The sequence below is a fragment of the Lepisma saccharinum genome, chromosome 22, assembly GCF_977018435.1.
Source record: "Lepisma saccharinum chromosome 22, izLepSacc3.1, whole genome shotgun sequence".
In the NCBI taxonomy this organism is placed as follows: domain Eukaryota; kingdom Metazoa; phylum Arthropoda; class Insecta; order Zygentoma; family Lepismatidae; genus Lepisma; species Lepisma saccharinum.
In genome coordinates, this window is record NC_139250.1 from 5,627,719 (window position 1) to 5,645,906 (window position 18,188).

At 36.0% G+C, this 18,188-nt stretch overlaps 1 protein-coding gene across 4 annotated transcripts in view; it reads right to left on the reverse strand.

Moving 5' to 3' along the window:
- Shab (potassium voltage-gated channel shaker cognate b) overlaps positions 1 to 18,188 on the reverse strand; it is a 307,081-nt gene that overhangs the window by 42,372 nt on the left and 246,521 nt on the right. For 2 of the 4 annotated variants that reach the window (XM_083143978.1, XM_083143976.1), the window contains exons 3-5: positions 16,121 to 16,967; positions 4,850 to 5,115; positions 2,841 to 2,921 (exon numbers count right to left, since the gene is read on the reverse strand). In XM_083143978.1, the coding sequence (XP_083000104.1) occupies positions 2,841 to 2,921; positions 4,850 to 5,115; positions 16,121 to 16,967 (1,194 nt within the window). The remainder of the gene's footprint in view (positions 1 to 2,840; positions 2,922 to 4,849; positions 5,116 to 16,120; positions 16,968 to 18,188) is intronic. The other 2 variants (XM_083143980.1, XM_083143979.1) reach the window with 2 other exon arrangements.

Here is an 18,188-nt window from a genome sequence, read left to right on the forward strand (position 1 = left end):
AAATTTCATGCTGGCATTTGGATTAAAAGCTAAACAGATAGAAATACAATGTATAGGAATTTTCATAAAATATTAAATGTGTGCCAATTTTATTAGTATTTTTAAATGCATTAATTATACAAATATCGAAAGAGAAGATATTTACAGCGATGGTTTCCTGCTTCGTAGATTTGTGCATGGACTATTATCTCAAGTGGTGGCTTTTATGTACAAGGCGTGATTTTTCCCGCGTTTACAAGAAAAATTATCCAGCAGTAAGCTGTTGCAGTGAGATTGTAACCGTGCAGTGTGTTCTGGTCCCGCCAATGGTTTGTTATTTTCAGAAAAAATTAAACGGTCTTCCAAGTGAGTGACAAAAATAATAATAAAGACTTGCGTGAGTGGTTAAGAAAGTGAAAATATAAGTTAAATAGGAAAGTACGACAGTGGAAATAAGAATGAAAGAAATGTGGACAACACATCGTTAGATCTTTGAAATTAGAATCAAAATTAGAAGATGGTGGTTATAAGAGCAGAACGTCATGCAGCGAGTGGCTATAGGATAAATGAAAAACCAAGGGGGTAAAAAAAGAAAAAGGAAATAATTTTGGTTTTCCAGTTTTTAAATTTAAGTTTCTAACAGATAACTTACTATACATTCACTGCAATTTATGACTGTTAATAATGTAGATTCCTATAACTCTCATATCCTACTATGTATGTGTTCAGGTTGTGTGTGAGTCACTCAACTGACGTCACACAAAAACTTTTGTTCTGCGCACCTGCTTGTAAGGTTCGTTCGCCAACTACACACAAAATCAAGGAAGATAGGCAGAAATATGCAATATGCATCTATGAATGATTTTCAATTGTTTTCTTTTGATTTGCAAGAACCAACATTTAATAGAATTATTATAAAATAAATGCTGTACTTCATAGGTGAAAATTAGAACGGCGGTGTATATTGGATTAGAAATAGTAAAACAAAAAAAAATTATTTAAAAACATTCAAAAACTATTATTTTTTCCTTTTTCATTTTTTCTCCCACGAGATTTAGTATATGCATTGCGGCACTTCATTTGAGTACAATCATGTAAGAAAAAAAATACGGTTGGTTTACAATATTTTTTTTTACACTTTTGCTTTCTCAAATGAACTTGTTAGTGAAAAGTAAGTACTTTGTTTAGCAGGAAGGCACTATTAATACGATGCGATAGTACAATCATTGCACAAGTTCAAGCACGTAGATATATACACGCACGCACACAAACACACATGTGTATGTAGTATCATATACATATACTGTATGTTATGTAATACTCGATGTTATGGACATCACGCAAACACACACAAAAAATAAGAGAAAGGTTTCATTTTTTTAATTTTCTTCAAAGATCTGGTATAGTTAGTCTTATAACTGTCACTATAGTACACGGAAGAGAAGTGAATGTTACGGAAATCAAACGTCACGTCAGAAACTAAACTAATAGACTACAAAGAAGAGACAGGAAGGAGAAGAATTAGAAAACTAACATTTCATGCGCATGCAAATTAGTGCTACTGGCGGGAAACGAGGCCATGTTCTCAAGATTGAGCAGCCAAAAGCGAGAAATACAGGGTGTTCTAAAAAAGGTGACCGAAAGGATCAAGTCGTCAGTATCTAGGTCACCTTTTTTGGAACACCCTGTATATGTAATGTTTGTAACTTAGCACCTTGCATTTGATTATTTTTCCATTTAATATGATACAGGTAAACTTTGTGAGCTACATGAAATAAACGATTGCTATAATCGGCCATGCTCTTACACATGCAACACTAAAATCACAAACACAGTGTACAGATATCGACTATGGTATAATTTTCATATAGCTCAATTGCATTTTGATGATTACAAAAAGTTTCGTCAAGTAAATGGAAAAGTTGGCTTGAAAGCAACTCATTACACTTAATAGAAAAGGACATGCACTTGAAAAAAGTAGTGGAGGGTATTATTTTTTTAAAGAGCAAAGTGTTGCTAAACATGCAAAAGATGCCTAGACTATAAATACACCTACAATCTAACATAGTTATTTTTATTCTAGGATGAAACCCACACGTGTTCTTATACATACTAAAATGTTTAATATTAAACACATGCTTAATACCATGCTGTTAGATTTAGCCGTCCTTTTCAACTGTGTGACTTTCATCCCTACAAAAAACTAAATACAGATTTAATTCCTACAGTGAACAACAGTCAGCAGTTCATTTAGGCGATCAGAATACAAAAGCGCTGTAAAGAAAACATTTTTATTACATTTGCAACAATGTACTTATTATATTTATTCGGAGTATCAGAGACAAAGATAGTTAAAAGATAAATTCAAAAAGATTTAGTGGATATTTCATGGTAAAAGTGAAACTAATTATTTGTACATCGATATAACTCAAGCACAACATTATTATTGGCATGCCAGTTATCAAAGAATTATGCAATTGTAATAATATATCAAGGCGGTAAAAATTAATAGTAGAATATAGAATCGGTTCTTAGAATTTTAAGAAATATCTCGCACTTTAAAAACTAATCATACTGAAAACTTTCTACCGATGTACAATATTAATAACTTTAAGAAATATCTTGCCAAACATATTATTATTTTTGAAATCTATTTATTACTGAAAGTGTAAGAAACATGCATTATATTTATAATTTTTTAAAGACTAGAAATATATTGAAGAGTTTCTTTTGTTTCTACACTACATTTTTAACAAATAAATTAAAAATCACTCTAGATCTCCGTGTAAATAGATGGATACTAAATAACTACACCTGCATCTACTGTTAAATATATATTTGGAGGGAAATGCAAATACTACCTTTGAAGTGCAAAAGCAACATTCGAACTCACTAGGAAATTCATCTATTTTCTCGTTTTTCTTGTCTTTTTTGCTGTCTTCCTACAAAGAAAAATTGAGAAAAAAGCAAACAATTGAGTGTCCATGTTAGCATTCTGTGTCATTTCAGATCATGTACAATTTCGACATTTTTAATCGAAAAAAGTCTCCTACTTTTATTGTTTATATATTTCTATAAATATATAAACGTCTGGTAAAGAGTGATAATGAGATTTTATTATGTAATTTATTTAAATAAAGTCAATTACCACACTGGAATAGTGTAATTAATGAATATGCTAATTGCATGACTTAAAATCATTACAATTAATCTGTAAAAGAAAAATTTCAATAATAATACTAATAATACATATGTGTTATGCAATAATGTGCTTTTCATATTGAAGATTCTTTCAATTTCCATTCAAAGGATTTAAAATAACCATGTAAATAATATGTTCTGTTGGTTTGCTTATAAGAAGCATACACATTTATGACTACCATGTAGCAAAATTAAGCGACAGTTGAATTATATCTGTAATTCACGAAATTTCAAATTTCAAATAAAAATTGTGCAATCCGTAAACAAGTACGTGTATGCATGTATGATGTTAAGTAGTATTACCCATAAGAAATTTACATTTGGGAAAACAAACCAGCTTCTACCGATGTTTTGTGTATGATAACGAACTAAGATGACTTCAATGCACATAATTTTGATGTAGATATTTAATGATTAAATAAAACTTTATACTTTGTACTGACCCAAATACAACATATAATATAAACGAATTAACCGAAAAAGTGTAAAACGTTACAATTTAATATAAGATATTCCTTACAGAATATGAAATACTTATGTTCAAATACGGACAGAACGATGTGAAAATATGTATTGGAGCTGAAAAATATACTTATGTAGTCAATTATTGTAGATATGTGTTCCTGACTTAACTGAAGATAGGAAACCTAACTCTCAATACACATACAAACGACTCAAAAATATAAGCATTTCTTGTTATTGTTAGGAGCAAATACTCCATTATCTTAAAATGAATAGAAATTAAAAGAATTCTTGTGAAGATTTAATATCTCTGAGAACTACAAGTATTAACTTTTACTGAACTTGCATGACCAGTTGCTAGTAAAGACACAATTATACCACACAGTAACATATACATTAATCTATATTACCATACACGCACATATAAGCTTGTTAGACGAACACGTGTTTCACATGTATTACCTACAGTGTGTAGGTCACCAGAAACCATACACATAGGAAAGATAGAAAATTTAGAATAGACACACAAACACACAATATAAAAACACAGCAATGTAAATCTTCCATTTGCTTAAGATAGGGAAGTGGCATATAGAAACACACTGGTACGGGAAAAGCCATGTACTGTGCCAAACATGTGCAAGTACACATCACACACTGCAATGCATGAGGTAATTTTAAAACATTTAAATATCAATGCAGACTTGTGTATGTGAAATATTACTATGAATCTGTAAACTGATAGAACATGTAAATTATTTTACTAGATATGATCTTCAAGATATTTTAGTTTGGTTGTTTCCATATGCAAAGATATTAATCAAAACATAAATAGTGGTACACACAGTATATATAATAAAATTTAAAGACTTTCTTACGAAAGGGGAAACATTATCAAGGACTTAAAAAAATACTTTTTTTTTTCCTACAAGCAAAATGCATTTGACCCTTGGTGTAAAGAATTAAAGGGAAACAAAATAAATATTTACCTCATGCACAGAATGAAAACGTTAAGTAGACACAAAACAACACTGTAAAGCCCTCTTTAAGCAGTACAAAAGATAACAAGTGTGTAGAAGAAAAGGAAGAGTGAATGTGATTCTAAACTACACTCAAGAAAAACCGAACAAAAATTTTCTCTCAAAAAACATGTGGAAAAACTTGAGAAAAACATGTGCATGAGTACAATTTCTCTCTTCTGGCTTACCGGGGTGTGAAAGCCTGGTGACCTGGACACGACCTGGTCCTCTTGCTGCTGCGCTCCACTCACAGGAATATCCAGGAGATGTGGCGATGCAGGATTGATGGCGCCTGAGGGAAGACTAGGTGCTTGTGAGTTGCTCCGGTTGCTTTTGCCATACAACGACGAGTGGTCATGATTCTTGTAACAGCCAGTGCCAGTCTGACTGGGATTTCGTGGTCCGCTACTCTCTCCGCCCGTGCTATTGCCGTCAGCCTGCGAGATGTTGTGACCTGGACAAAGGAATTGGAAATAACCATAGTCTTGTTAGGGGCCGGGGTGGTGGCTGTGTGAGGAGATCGAGGGATGGTCATTGCAATATTGTTTTACCTAAAAAAAAAAAGAAACTGTCTTCTGCCCCTTAAACTTTGATGTATTCAGGCACCACGTCTAATAACTCTACCTTGGACATGTTTTGTTGACTTCCTGTCTACTTGTATGGAGTTAACTGTATGGTATGGAGCTCTACGTGTTGTACACAGACCAAGTCTACCTATACAGACAACACACTCAAACAAAGCTTTAGTGCTAATCAAAAAACATAAAAAAAGATACTTGAATGTTCTAGTTGCTGCTTATGCAATCAAAAGTAAGAGTGTTAGTTAGTTGTTTCGTAATTTTAACTGGCTAATTTATGCTGTAATTTAAAAAGGAAGCAATATGATAAAGGAACAAAATCACACACACACAGTCACAATTATATTACAAAACACACACATATTTTATTGACTTGAAAACAAAGCTCCAACTGCTTAACTATGTCAGCACGTGCAAATATACACTTCTACACAAACACACTCACACACACAATATTATCAGTAAAACTCTAATTCGCTACTGACTTTAAGACAACACAATGGTACAGCTCACCTACGGGAAAAGGTAACAGATGGGATAGTCTGCATGCTGCTATCTAAATTTTTCCACTTATCCAGGCAGGATTACACTAGCTGTCCTAAAGCGGAGCACTAACACTGTAAAGCAACAATGATAGACACAAAACATTAAATTTGAGTAAGCGCTGCATTAGACTGAGAGCAGTCCTACATGATGCTGATAAGAAAACAATGAATTAAAGACTGTACCTGAAACAGAGATGCTGGATCTTCCTGGCCCTTAAGGTGGGAGATGGGAAAACTTTTCTGGATGATTGGATTAGGAGTCTCGTGAAATTTGTTAGAAAAGAGGAGATTAGAATTTGTATCAACGAAGTGGTATCTACTAGTACGGAAAGGTTGAAACTTATATACGCACACATACACACGCACACACACTTTGAATATCTTAGCAAACTAACTTGCTACTCATTTCATATTCTAAACATACACATAAAACATACACGGACTAAATCTACACATAGTTAGGAATACATAAAACATAAATGGAATACATACATGTATTGAAAGCATTTCATAAATGGTGCTGAAAAAAGGACGCTGTAATGCATTACCTACATGTAAACAAATCCATTCTACTTTGATGTCTAAAATCTACCAGGATAAAATCCAAGCATATTTTCGTTTCTTTTAACATTGGTCTCCTATTCGAGCAATCATATTCCCAGCATGACAGATGGGCAAAATTCTAACCACTTCGCATGTTATAATGTAAGAACTTAACGGAGGGTTAGTGTGGGACTTACTGGGTACTAAACTAAGTTCAGCGTTCCAAGTGCTTCTAGCTTCATGGGAAATCTGACCTTGGATCTTGTCTGACAGACTTGTCAATAGAAATGATACTTATTAGTGACACCAGTCAAATAAATCTGTGTAAATGAACACAACCATCATTTAAGCAAATTTGGTTCTAACAAGTTCCTCAATTGTAATCTTCTGAATAAAGCTATGGGAAGGTTTCACTTGCCAGAAGGCCTTCTTTATATCGAGTGTTAACCTAACCTAAGTCAAATCTAACTTGAATCATATAACTGATTCCAATATGTACGATGTACATTACAATATGCCTAATTGATCCTATCCACAAGTTGTTTCATTCTGGCGTTTACCATGATAGGTTTTATTGATACATAATTCTTGCTCCAGAATGTTTTGGGAGAGACTTAATACCAGTGGCGTACTTACGACTTCATTAGGGGAGTAACTTTGCAAGTATCCTCAATCATGCACAGTCCCAACACATTGCAGTTGTACTTACAACATTCGTAATATGAGGATAGTATTAATGAGCATCTCAAAATGATCACAAACAACATAGGTTTTCTTTTAGGACATTTTGAGGCGGTTCGAGATACATTCAATACGAACTGATTAAATTACTTGCCTAGATTCATAGTCACAACATGAAATTTCCTGACGAAAAAGCAACTACATTTCAATCTAAAATGAGTTTATTTAGTTTCTAAGTCTGCTTTATGCACAGATAGGCTAATCAAGACTGGACCTACAGGTTAAAGTGGGATCAGAATCACTGTGGAACGTGCCTCAACCGGGACACCTTGATTACAAGGCGACGATGCTACTACTACGCCATCGTGGAACCAACCGATCTAAAATGAAATTTACTTTTATCTCCATTAAGTCGATTAGCTCGAAAGAGCCTACATAAATTAACAATACATGATTTTAAATTAATTTACTTTGAGTAAAATGTAAATTATCCTGATAAACAGGAGTGATATATTGACCAATCAGGTCAATTTCAGACAAAAACTGGATGTATATGATTGATCATATGATGAAATTGGGACAATCACAAAGAACACCTACGTCCATTCGGGATTCCCTGGCGTCGTATCGCGTTGTGCTAACCACTCCGCTACAGAAACCGACAAGGGATGTATAATGAAATTGGTGGATTATTTAAATGTGAAATCCTAATCTTCTAATGTGTTTTGAGGCTGCCTCTTTTCTCGTCTTTACGATTTAAGATTACATGTTATGGAACTATTGTCACAAAATATTCAGATGTGGAATAGCAAACTAGAAGTACTATAAAATACAGTGAATAGTAATCAGTGATCAGAAGTCACGTGGTTTTCATCTGCTTCAGCAATGGAAGCAGAGACGCAAGTCTGCCAGACAAGATCCATCTTCTATGAAGGGACGTGCTGAGGACCTCCTCTTCCAGGTAAAATTAAAAATGTATTACATATTTTGGTAGAATATTTATTATATTCGCATTCGGAATCAATACAGCACTTTCGCCACAGCTCAGGTCAAAGACTAAACCCTAGAGGGATCCTAATTTTAAAATACTTTTCTAGAAGAAAATATAGGAGAAAAACCGAATAGGAAAAGCGAAATAAAAATAATCCAAAATGTGCTAAATACAAAAGAAAATAGCAACACAAAGACGAACTAGAAAAATAACCACAGAACAATTAGAATTAGGAGGGAGATGGCTCAATACATGTTGGATTTTTGTCTAAACTCGGTTTATCCTCAGTTTCCTGGAAGAGCGGTTGCTGATTGAGCTCTGTAGTGGGAGGAGGGGCCACAAGAGACTTGTCCTGTCAGAGTCTTTGATACTTTGAGGGGCGGGGTTCTCCTTCTCCAATCAGAACTGACATGTCACCTGGGAAAACAGAGCACAAAGACGCCTCATATATACTCTTACAAGACTAACACAATCTTTTCACATGAGTGCGCAGGTAAAGAAATTTTAAAAAAACTTAACTCCATATCACTTAAAAGTAAAGAGAAGCCAAAAACAATAATGTGCATTACCTCCACACAATAAGCAGTTTTCCTTGGTTTGTGTCACCGGTTTTCTCGTGATAGGGGAGAGGAATATTGGAAAAGAACTGAAATTAGGATTCTACCCAAAAGTAATTAAATTTCGGCAGTCCATAAATAGTATTTGGCTATGACTAACCGTGTGCCCATTTATCTGTCAGTCATTTCACAAGCAACAGGGAATTATCTTGATTCTTTGGTTGTGTGTACGTTACGTTTTTCGTAGCATAACCAATCAGAAGGGACCTCATGGTCACGAGTGCAGTTGTAATGGCGGTCGCGTGAGATGTAAGCAACGTATCACTTCACATTTTTAAAAGACGATAACTATTCAACCGAGAGGAATAAGGATTCCTATTCAATGGTTTTAGGTACAAAAGCAATGGCACTGCTTAAATACATACTTTACAACGTTTACTGTACACGTATGGAAGAATATTTTAGCTTTTTCAATTGTAAACACCGTGCATACAGCATTGACGGTGTAACTCGAAGGTGCTTTTCGTGCTGTATGTATTGTACATTGTAATTCAAACAGCTAACCGAAGTGTTCCATAAAATGCTTTCGTGTAAAGTACTATCTCTTATAAGATTTTTGAAAACATTTACGTAGCATTTATGCTAGCAAAAATTTTAAAGAAAATGCTTTTGTCTAAAGCCGGTTTAATTAAGCAAAGTTCAAATTGACTAAAATCGATAATAAATCGTCAGTTACGAGTAAATTGCTATATACGTTCCTGTTTGACAACTAAATTCTAGCGTTTACCCCTCAGACGACCAGAACTAACAATAAATCGTCATATTACCATGATAGTTAATAACAATCATTCCCTGTGACGTTTTGAAAAACGATCAGCCTCTCTGTTGACATCTAGTTTCATCACCCATCACTATCAATAAATCGTGCATTTTAAGGTTGTCTTTGATATCTAAAATCAAGTTTTCTAACTCTGAAATCTATTGGGATGGGATGTTTCATGATAAGTGACATGAGCTTCAGTCAGGAATGGATTGATTTGGTGTTTTAAGTCCTCTTTATGCAAAGTAAGGCTAATGGGGACTGGACCTACAGTTTAAAGTGGGATCCGAACCACTTGTGCCTCCACCAGGTATCGAACCCGGGACCCCTTGATTACAAGGCGACGACGCTACCACTGCTTCATCGGGGAGGCCCCGAGCTTCAGTCAGGAAGTCACAGTGAGAATAGCAATGACAAAAGAAGACTAATAGAAGAAGTGTGTTTTGTGGACCACACACAACTAAGAAAGAGACTAATGAAGTGTTTTGTGTGGAGTGGAGTGTTGTTTTGCCCAGAAACCTGGATCCTAGGGGTGTGCCGGGGATTTCCCCCCACAAAACATTTTATCCCCGGCAAAAGAAAAATAGTTTCATCCGTGCCAGGGATGTTTTTATCCTCTTCAAAGAAAATGAGATTGAAAGCATATATTTTTTCATTTCTTAAAAAAATTAACAAACACAATTGAAAAACTATTCTTGTCCATTAATGATCCAGTCATCAAAGATGTCCCTGCCGAAAAGTATGCACCCTTGTGGATTAAAGACAGACACCACTCTGCAACTGATCGATCAACCTCACCGAATCGAGACAACAGCAATCTGCAAGTTTTCATGGCATATTGCTGCCATTTAACATGTCGTCCACTGAGAATGCAAATGTTCTATGTCCAATTTTTTCTGTTTTCAGGAGAGCCATTTAAAGTTTGACATGATATATTTATTGGACCTTTGTCACGATTGTGCTGAAAGTTTGTGCCATTTCAAATGCTGATATATTGAAGCCTCTCTAAAAATAAGTTGTTGTTTGGTTAGGTATTTATGCTGTAATTCACTATCGAAATTTCAGAAAGAACAATTGCACCAGCTGTGATTTCAGAATGCCAGTGTTCTATCTACCAGATTTAACACTGCATTCTCGAAACGAGATGGAGATGAAACAATTTCATTATAAATTTGTCATTCGGTAGCAAAGTAAAATAAATAATTCATATTTTGGGAAATCAATCAACTACTTTGAATCCACTATTATTCAAAATTCCTGTCTGTTAACAACAAAAGTAAGAACCGAAGACTACTACCATTGTTAAGCATAGGACTATCCCACAAGTTACTGAGGTTAGAATGCAAGTGGTTTATATCATACTCGGATGGCGCTTGTAGTTGGTTGAGGAAATTGTCATATGGTTTCATTGGCTGTTGGAGTTTGCACTCTCGTGGCTGTTTCCAAATTCTGCACATGGACCAAAAAAGACTCTCGATATATTAACATTGGTTGTATGTAGGTATCAGACGATTGCAGAGATGAAAGAATTACATCCCAAACAAGCCATAGCCAAAATATCTCAATTGTTTACAATTTGGAAATAGAACATTTGCATTCTCAATGGACGATGTATTCAAGTGTTCACAAGAAACTTGTAGGTAGATTGGATGCACGTTACGTTTGAACTTGGCAATAGAAATTTGGTCAAGTTTTCGCTGTTACTAGTTCGATAGCTCTTCTTTGTGTATGAGGGGTTTTCTTAGGGTGTAAATATACCTATAGTAAGTGTTTCTAAATTATGTGTAAATGTTAACATAGATTTAACGACGTAGGCTACAACCAATGTTGTAACCTAACCTAACCGCAAGAAAATAGTTTTGTTTACTGACTAGTAACACACATACAAATTTCCATACCCCCCAAATAAAATGACAAATACGCCACTGAGTGGGCATCTCCCCCCAAAGCAAAATGCTTAATTAGCTCAGTGCTTACGGCGAGGAAAAGCCAAGTAGAAGCTCTAGAAATGTGGCAATGGCGAAGAATTGAGCATGTGAAATATACCATTAACCTGAACCAAGCCCCTTTCAGTTCTTTTCCAATAGGAAAAACACCAACCACAATCCACTTCCGCTACAACACTAAACATACACACAAAGAAACACAAAACTGCATTAACAAAAACAGAAAAAAAGGTGCACCTTTGACTACAAGCAGAACAGCGATTTAGGTATAGTTCCGTGTATAGTACTTTGGCATTAATTATGAGTTCGTGTTTAAAATAAATCATTGCGACATCGTTGCATCACACAGAGTAGACTGATGGAATACCCTGCCACCACATTAGTACACTTACGGGCACTTCTGGGTTGTAACAGTACCATACCCTAAATTAAATCGTTACAACCAAGAAGTGTCTGCACACAGAAAACTAAATGCATCATATCGATTGAAGCACCAGAATGCATCGATTGGTGCACTAAAGTGTGTTGTATGGCTTCTTCAAAGAATCAGATTCACATTTGATGCATTTGGGTGCATTTTTGTATGCCGTGAAAGAAACACCAAAGTGCATCATTTGATTCAAGCGAGGATTTCTTTCAGTCTTGAATGCACCTTGATGCGTTTTGATGCACCAGAATGCATCTTTTTTTGATGATGCACTTAAACGTTTCGTCCGAGCTACATAAACTCTGTAGCCCAGACCAAATATTTAAGTGTATCATCCAAAAAGATGCAGGAAGGTGAATCAAGGAACATCAACTGATGCATTGAAGTGTATCTCGACTGAAAGAAATCCTCACTTGAATCAAATGATGCACTTTGGTGTTTCTTTCACGACATACAAAAATGCACCCAAATGCATCAAATGTGAATCTGATTCTTCGAAGAAGCCATAAAACATACTTTAGTGTGTGATGCATTCTGGTGCATCAATCGATATGATGCATTTAGTTTTCTGTGTGTGCGACTGTCAGTGAACGTATAATAATACCCAACTAACGTCGCTTTTCTGCCACTCGCGACGATGAGGATGAGTAATGATATGTTAAAATTTATGAAGGGACACTTACAAGGAGCACCCTTGAACCCAGGGCCTCTGGCGTCGTGGCTAACCATTACGGGTTGTGCTAAGCAAGATAACCAGTAAAATTTGAACGTATATATCCTGCTTTTTGCATCAAGCAACAATAATAGCTATTTGTCTTCGTAAATAATAAGTGAGACATCATCAGTCAGATACAGCTAAAATGAGCGACTAGAATTCAAGCAGCTAAAACATTACAAGCTACCGTTGCGTACATACAAAAACATCACAATGATTTATTTTAAAGTTTCTGTACGTGTAATATTTTAATGTGAAGTATTAGTTATTTTATGAGTCTCGTTTTATTGTTTGGGAACACAATTCCTAGAGTTACCAAGGTTAAAACTAGAAAGTTGTAAAAATTATATTTTCTCATATAACCCATTGTTTAACCAAACATTGACAAGACCTAATTCAAGCAATTAGTTTCGATATAATATAGGGGTGTGTACAAAATATTGGACAATTACCTTATGATCTATTTTTGAAATGTTGAAACCAATATCCACAACTACTTTTACATACAAACATCCTCTACAAATTGGGGAAATAGGGAGACAGTATAACACATACCGCACACACTATAACACTATTCGCAAAGCTTATAGTTTTATTAAAATGGTGCATTCGTGTGATATGTTTTTGAGAGGCACAATGTACTACATTCTGCATGTTTATCGTAAAGGTAGATAATGAATGTTGTAATTTTTGCCAATTTGAGCATATTTGTCAATAAGCATAATTGCCATTTAATTTTGCACACAGATGGAATTATTATGTTAATGTTTAGTGAATTTACTTCATCAATCTAAATAGCGGAAGGAAAGCAAAATATTATGAGGTTAATTGAACTTATTATTATAACTTATATATTAGTAACAGAACCATAGTGGAAAGTAGTTCATTGCAATATCTATTGTTCAACTTCGATCTTATAGTATAATTTATATTAGTCCGTTTTATGCACCTGGTTAGTGTAAACTAATTGTTCGTTTACCTTTAAACACGAGAACCGGAAATGTAGGGACCAATATAATTTACGAATGATACCAATAGTTCAAATTATCGATATCAAGGCAATTGGGAATTAAGCGTTGGTTAGCATGAAATTATAGTAACGTTTTGGCTAATAGGGACTGTCTACCCTAAACCATGTGACTACATTTGTGATAGATATACCAATTATAAATCAATATTAAGTTAACGATAGCTCAAGAACGGACGATCATTAAGTATTCAGGCAAATTCACTTTTTTCATGTTGCGATACGCGGTACAGTCAGGGATATGTATGGGTTGTAATGCCCCCATCGGAAAGCAATGGGATCGTTACATCCAGCAGTGTCCATGCCTTCAAACACACTGTTGAGACATATACAGTCAAGGACACTTCTGGGCTGTAACTATCACACTGGCTTTCAATGGGATAACTAAGTGTTCGTGACTGCACAAGACACAGTAGGGTGAAAAGTATTGAGAACTAATCTTTTGTCGAAGTTTACCCTGTGCTATCATCAGAAGATAGAAACGGTAATCATAGTTGAAGTATGAAGCTATTAAGTAATCACGTGATATTATGATATTCGATACTTACAGGGCTATCTTCTCGTAGACGTATTATTTCAGTATTATTTACACTTAAGAGTGTGTGTCTTATATGCTTTGTTTAGCCTCAGTGGGAGAATCGTTCATATACCGGCTTTGTGCTGCATTAACAAAGGAAGTTGAACACCTGGTGAATGCAACTGCATAGGCAACATATGTACGTATATACAGTACATCCTTGAGTAGATATTTGTTACATGCATTGGAATCTTGCCGTACAATATGGTTGACTTCATCCGGCCTGACTTCAGAACACACGAGGCAGGCATCTAGAGTTTAAGACATCGTTGGTATGCACCACAGATATCTAATTACCAGGCTGGATAAGAGTATGCTTTGAAGCAACACCTTATGTACAAGGCCTGGGTACACACACACTTTGTTTACCTGCAGCGTCATCAGTGTTAGGCCATGGATCACAATCAGTGATGTGCGTTTACGCGTAAACAACAATAGTCTACATGCATTCTACACGTAGACTATTTTATACACGCAGATGACGTAATCTATGTAAACAACATGGCGAAAGGTGATAACTCAGCAAAGGGCGCCGTGGAAGTAAAACACAATTATATTGCGTATCAATTCCTGATGTGTGAGGAGAACTTTTCATGCTCTTCCTTCCAAATGCGAACAATTTCTCACCTAGGAAAAATACCTAACATAGGAAATATTCTAGTGTTTTATTGGAAAAAGAGTAATGTTGCCTCATAACTGCCATCTGTTGTCTTTTTTGCATACTATTTATCTTCTTCCATAGATGATGATAGAAGACAAGAGAAATTTTGTTGTAAATAGGATTCTTGACAGTTCGTTGGGAACCAATATAGTTGAAAATGTCACTTTTCTTTCTAGAAAGCCTTGAAAATTAATTTTAATGCACTTTAGATTGTCTACGTAGTCTATGTAAACTACAACTCAATGTAATCTACGCGTAGATTACGTGTAGACAACGCATGTAGACGTAAACTTATAGTGTACGGCACATCACTGGTCACAATACGATACATGCATTACAGCCGCAAATGTGTGTTTTTACGCTTTCTCCACATACACACTAGAAATACTACTTCAAAGTAAGTCAACAATTACATGTTATTATCCATAACCTAATCTGATGACGTTTCCCTGGACTCTGAGGAGGCCTTTTGTATAAGAAGGCGATTGTTGAAACCGCATGTCGTGCGACTACTGAATCAATAGAAAGTATTTTCTGAGGCAGTCGACATATGATGAAAACCATGGTTTACCAGAAAATTTAGTCGTCAGCTATACTTCGATGGCACAATCTGGCTACCACACAAGACCACGAGTTTTCAGTCTGGTACTTGACTTCTGTACTAAACATACAGTATGTGCGATAAGTTCCCGTGCCTCTACTTGCACGTATCCTGCTGCGACCATATTGAAAATTGGCTGCTTGGGAATTATTTCGTATTCGTGGTTGGCATCGCTGTTCTGGAGGTCACATGGAGCGCTCTATCAAATTCGTATGTCAGTTGTTGCTCCATGGCTGATGTGAACGGACATTATTACAATCCTGAGGAACAGTTAGTGATGTGTGCGTGAGTGCACGAACGTCAACGCACTGGGTGCCTACTATAACGTAATGTAAAGTTTGCAGGTACGTTATGATGTAAATAAATTGATACATATGTTATAATAAATAACTATGTCATATATATCTAGGGGCAATATTACTATGTAGTGGCTGGTGGTTCTGAATTAGGTGAAGAGCTAGTAGGAAGAAATTGGGCTAATAGATAAATTTAGATAAATAGTTGCACATACTCATGAGAAAATGGGGGTTCTAATTGAAAATGTAATGTGTTTTGTTAGAAACCCCATTTTCTAATAAGTATGTGTAACTACTGAACCCCATTTTCTAATGAGTATGTGTAGCTATTGATCTAAATTTCTCAATTACCCTATTTTCTTCCTACTAGCTCTTCATCTACTTCAAAACCACCAGCCGCTTCTGATGCTATGTAGGGGTATGATGACCAGAATGTGTGACATTGTGCCTCGGAGCATGTGCAAGATGTGACCATGAGGTAGGACGAGACTCACCTGTATCTACTATAACGTCGATCAGGTCCATACTCTTGGCGAAGGCATCCCTCAGGTTGATGTGGTGGAAGGAGACTATACTTCCCTCCCTCTTGGCTCTCTCCAGTGCCTCGCGCCGCTTGAGGGCCTTCTCCCTCCTCATCTGGTTCTTGTAGAACTCGGCAAAGTTGTTTACAATGATAGGAATGGGCAGGGCAATAACCAGGACACCACAAATGCAACAGACACTTCCTATCACTTTTCCCAAGGGGGTTGTGGGGTAGATATCGCCGTAACCGACCGTCGTCATGGTGATCCCAGCCCACCAAAAAGTCTCTGGAATGCTGATGAACTTTGTGTCGGGCTCCTCCTTCTCCGCGAAATACGCGAGACTGGAGAAGATGAGAACTCCCATGGCGAGGAAGAGCATGAGGAGGCCCAACTCTTTGTACGAGTTCCGAAGGGTGAAGCCCAAACTTTGTAAGCCGGTTGAGTGACGGGCCAGCTTGAGGATCCTCAATATCCTCATGATCCTGAATATCTGCACCACTCTGCGTACATCTTGAAACTGGTCCGTAGCGTTCTTGTTCGTTTCGATAAGGAACAGGGACACGAAATACGGCAAGATGGCCAATAAGTCTATCACGTTCAGGCCACCTTTGAAGAACTTCCACTTGTTCGGCGACGCACTGAACCGGAGTACGTACTCCAGGGTGAACCACGTTATGCAAATCGCCTCCACCATTGCAAGTTCCGGATTGTCTATTTGGTGGCCGCTTGCGTCTTTGACCTGAAAGCTAGGGATTGTGTTCAGAGTCAATGCTATCGTTGAAAGCACTATAAACAGGATGGAGATGACTGCTATCACCTGCAAGTCAAAGTTTTAACATCACCATTAACTCCGACGTCAGCGTTTCAGCAAAAAAAGGACAAAGTGATTTTTTTTGCAGATTCTCTTTTTTATATTCGACATCACACACTTGAGCTCCTCAATCACACAAGTGACCATTCTAGGATGAAATTAAATAATAAAAAAATCTACTGATACTGCATTGAAAATTAATACTAAGCTGCTTGCCACGAGCACAGGAGTGATAATTTATAGTGAACAGGTTGGATGGTGTTACGTTAATCAAATACATTTTTTTAGGATTGGAGAGTCAGACAAATGAACGTGACACAAAGAGATGTTCTGAAACATGCAATCACAGCGGCAAAATATTTTAAATAACTTTACCAGATGAGAACTTTTAAGGATTAGCAATTAAAATTTTTATTTATAATTTAATATATTCTTTTTATTTTATGCATTGTATAATGAAACGCGAAACCTGTTCTGTTCTATTATGCTGGGGAACGATGCCCCATATCGTTTGGACAAACAATGTTCGTTTCAATACTGGAAACTTGCAATATTCTCGACCACTAGATGTTTGTTTGACTTGTTTCTTGTACTCATCGCAAGCTGCTAGAGTTCCCCGAAGCCTGAAGCCTTCACCAAAGGGCTTCTAACTTTCTTTCTAAATAGACAGGGATCTCCTCGGCAGTTGAAGAAAAATTTTGTCTTTAAGAAAAGCGAAACTATTTTCAAAGACCGATTTAATATAGAGGCAATTTGGGAATTTTCTTTGTAAGACAATGTTTAGAGTACAATTATAAATGCTGATTCAGATTATTTCGTGTGCATATTCAAACCGGACTCAACAAATTTAGAAGGCATTTACTAAGCAACTGAAACTTGGAAGAAAATTTGTGCGTGAAATGTCACTATTAAACAGCGAAATGAATAATAGTAATTTTCATGAAAAACTGTGGTAAAGTCACATATACCACCATGCAAACTGAAAGCTTCAAGACCAAAATATGCAGTACTGATTCTAACCTAATTATACACACAGGCAATGCAAGTCGATGGTAATATTAATTTCAATACAATCACGGACATATTAGTTCTTACTAAAATTTGACACTTTCTTGTTTTCTGGTTCCATGCCCATATAATTATCGTATGAAGATATATTTTGAACTGAGAATATGAACAAATAATAATTGAATATTCTCGTTTATGAACTTGGAATACCACAATAGG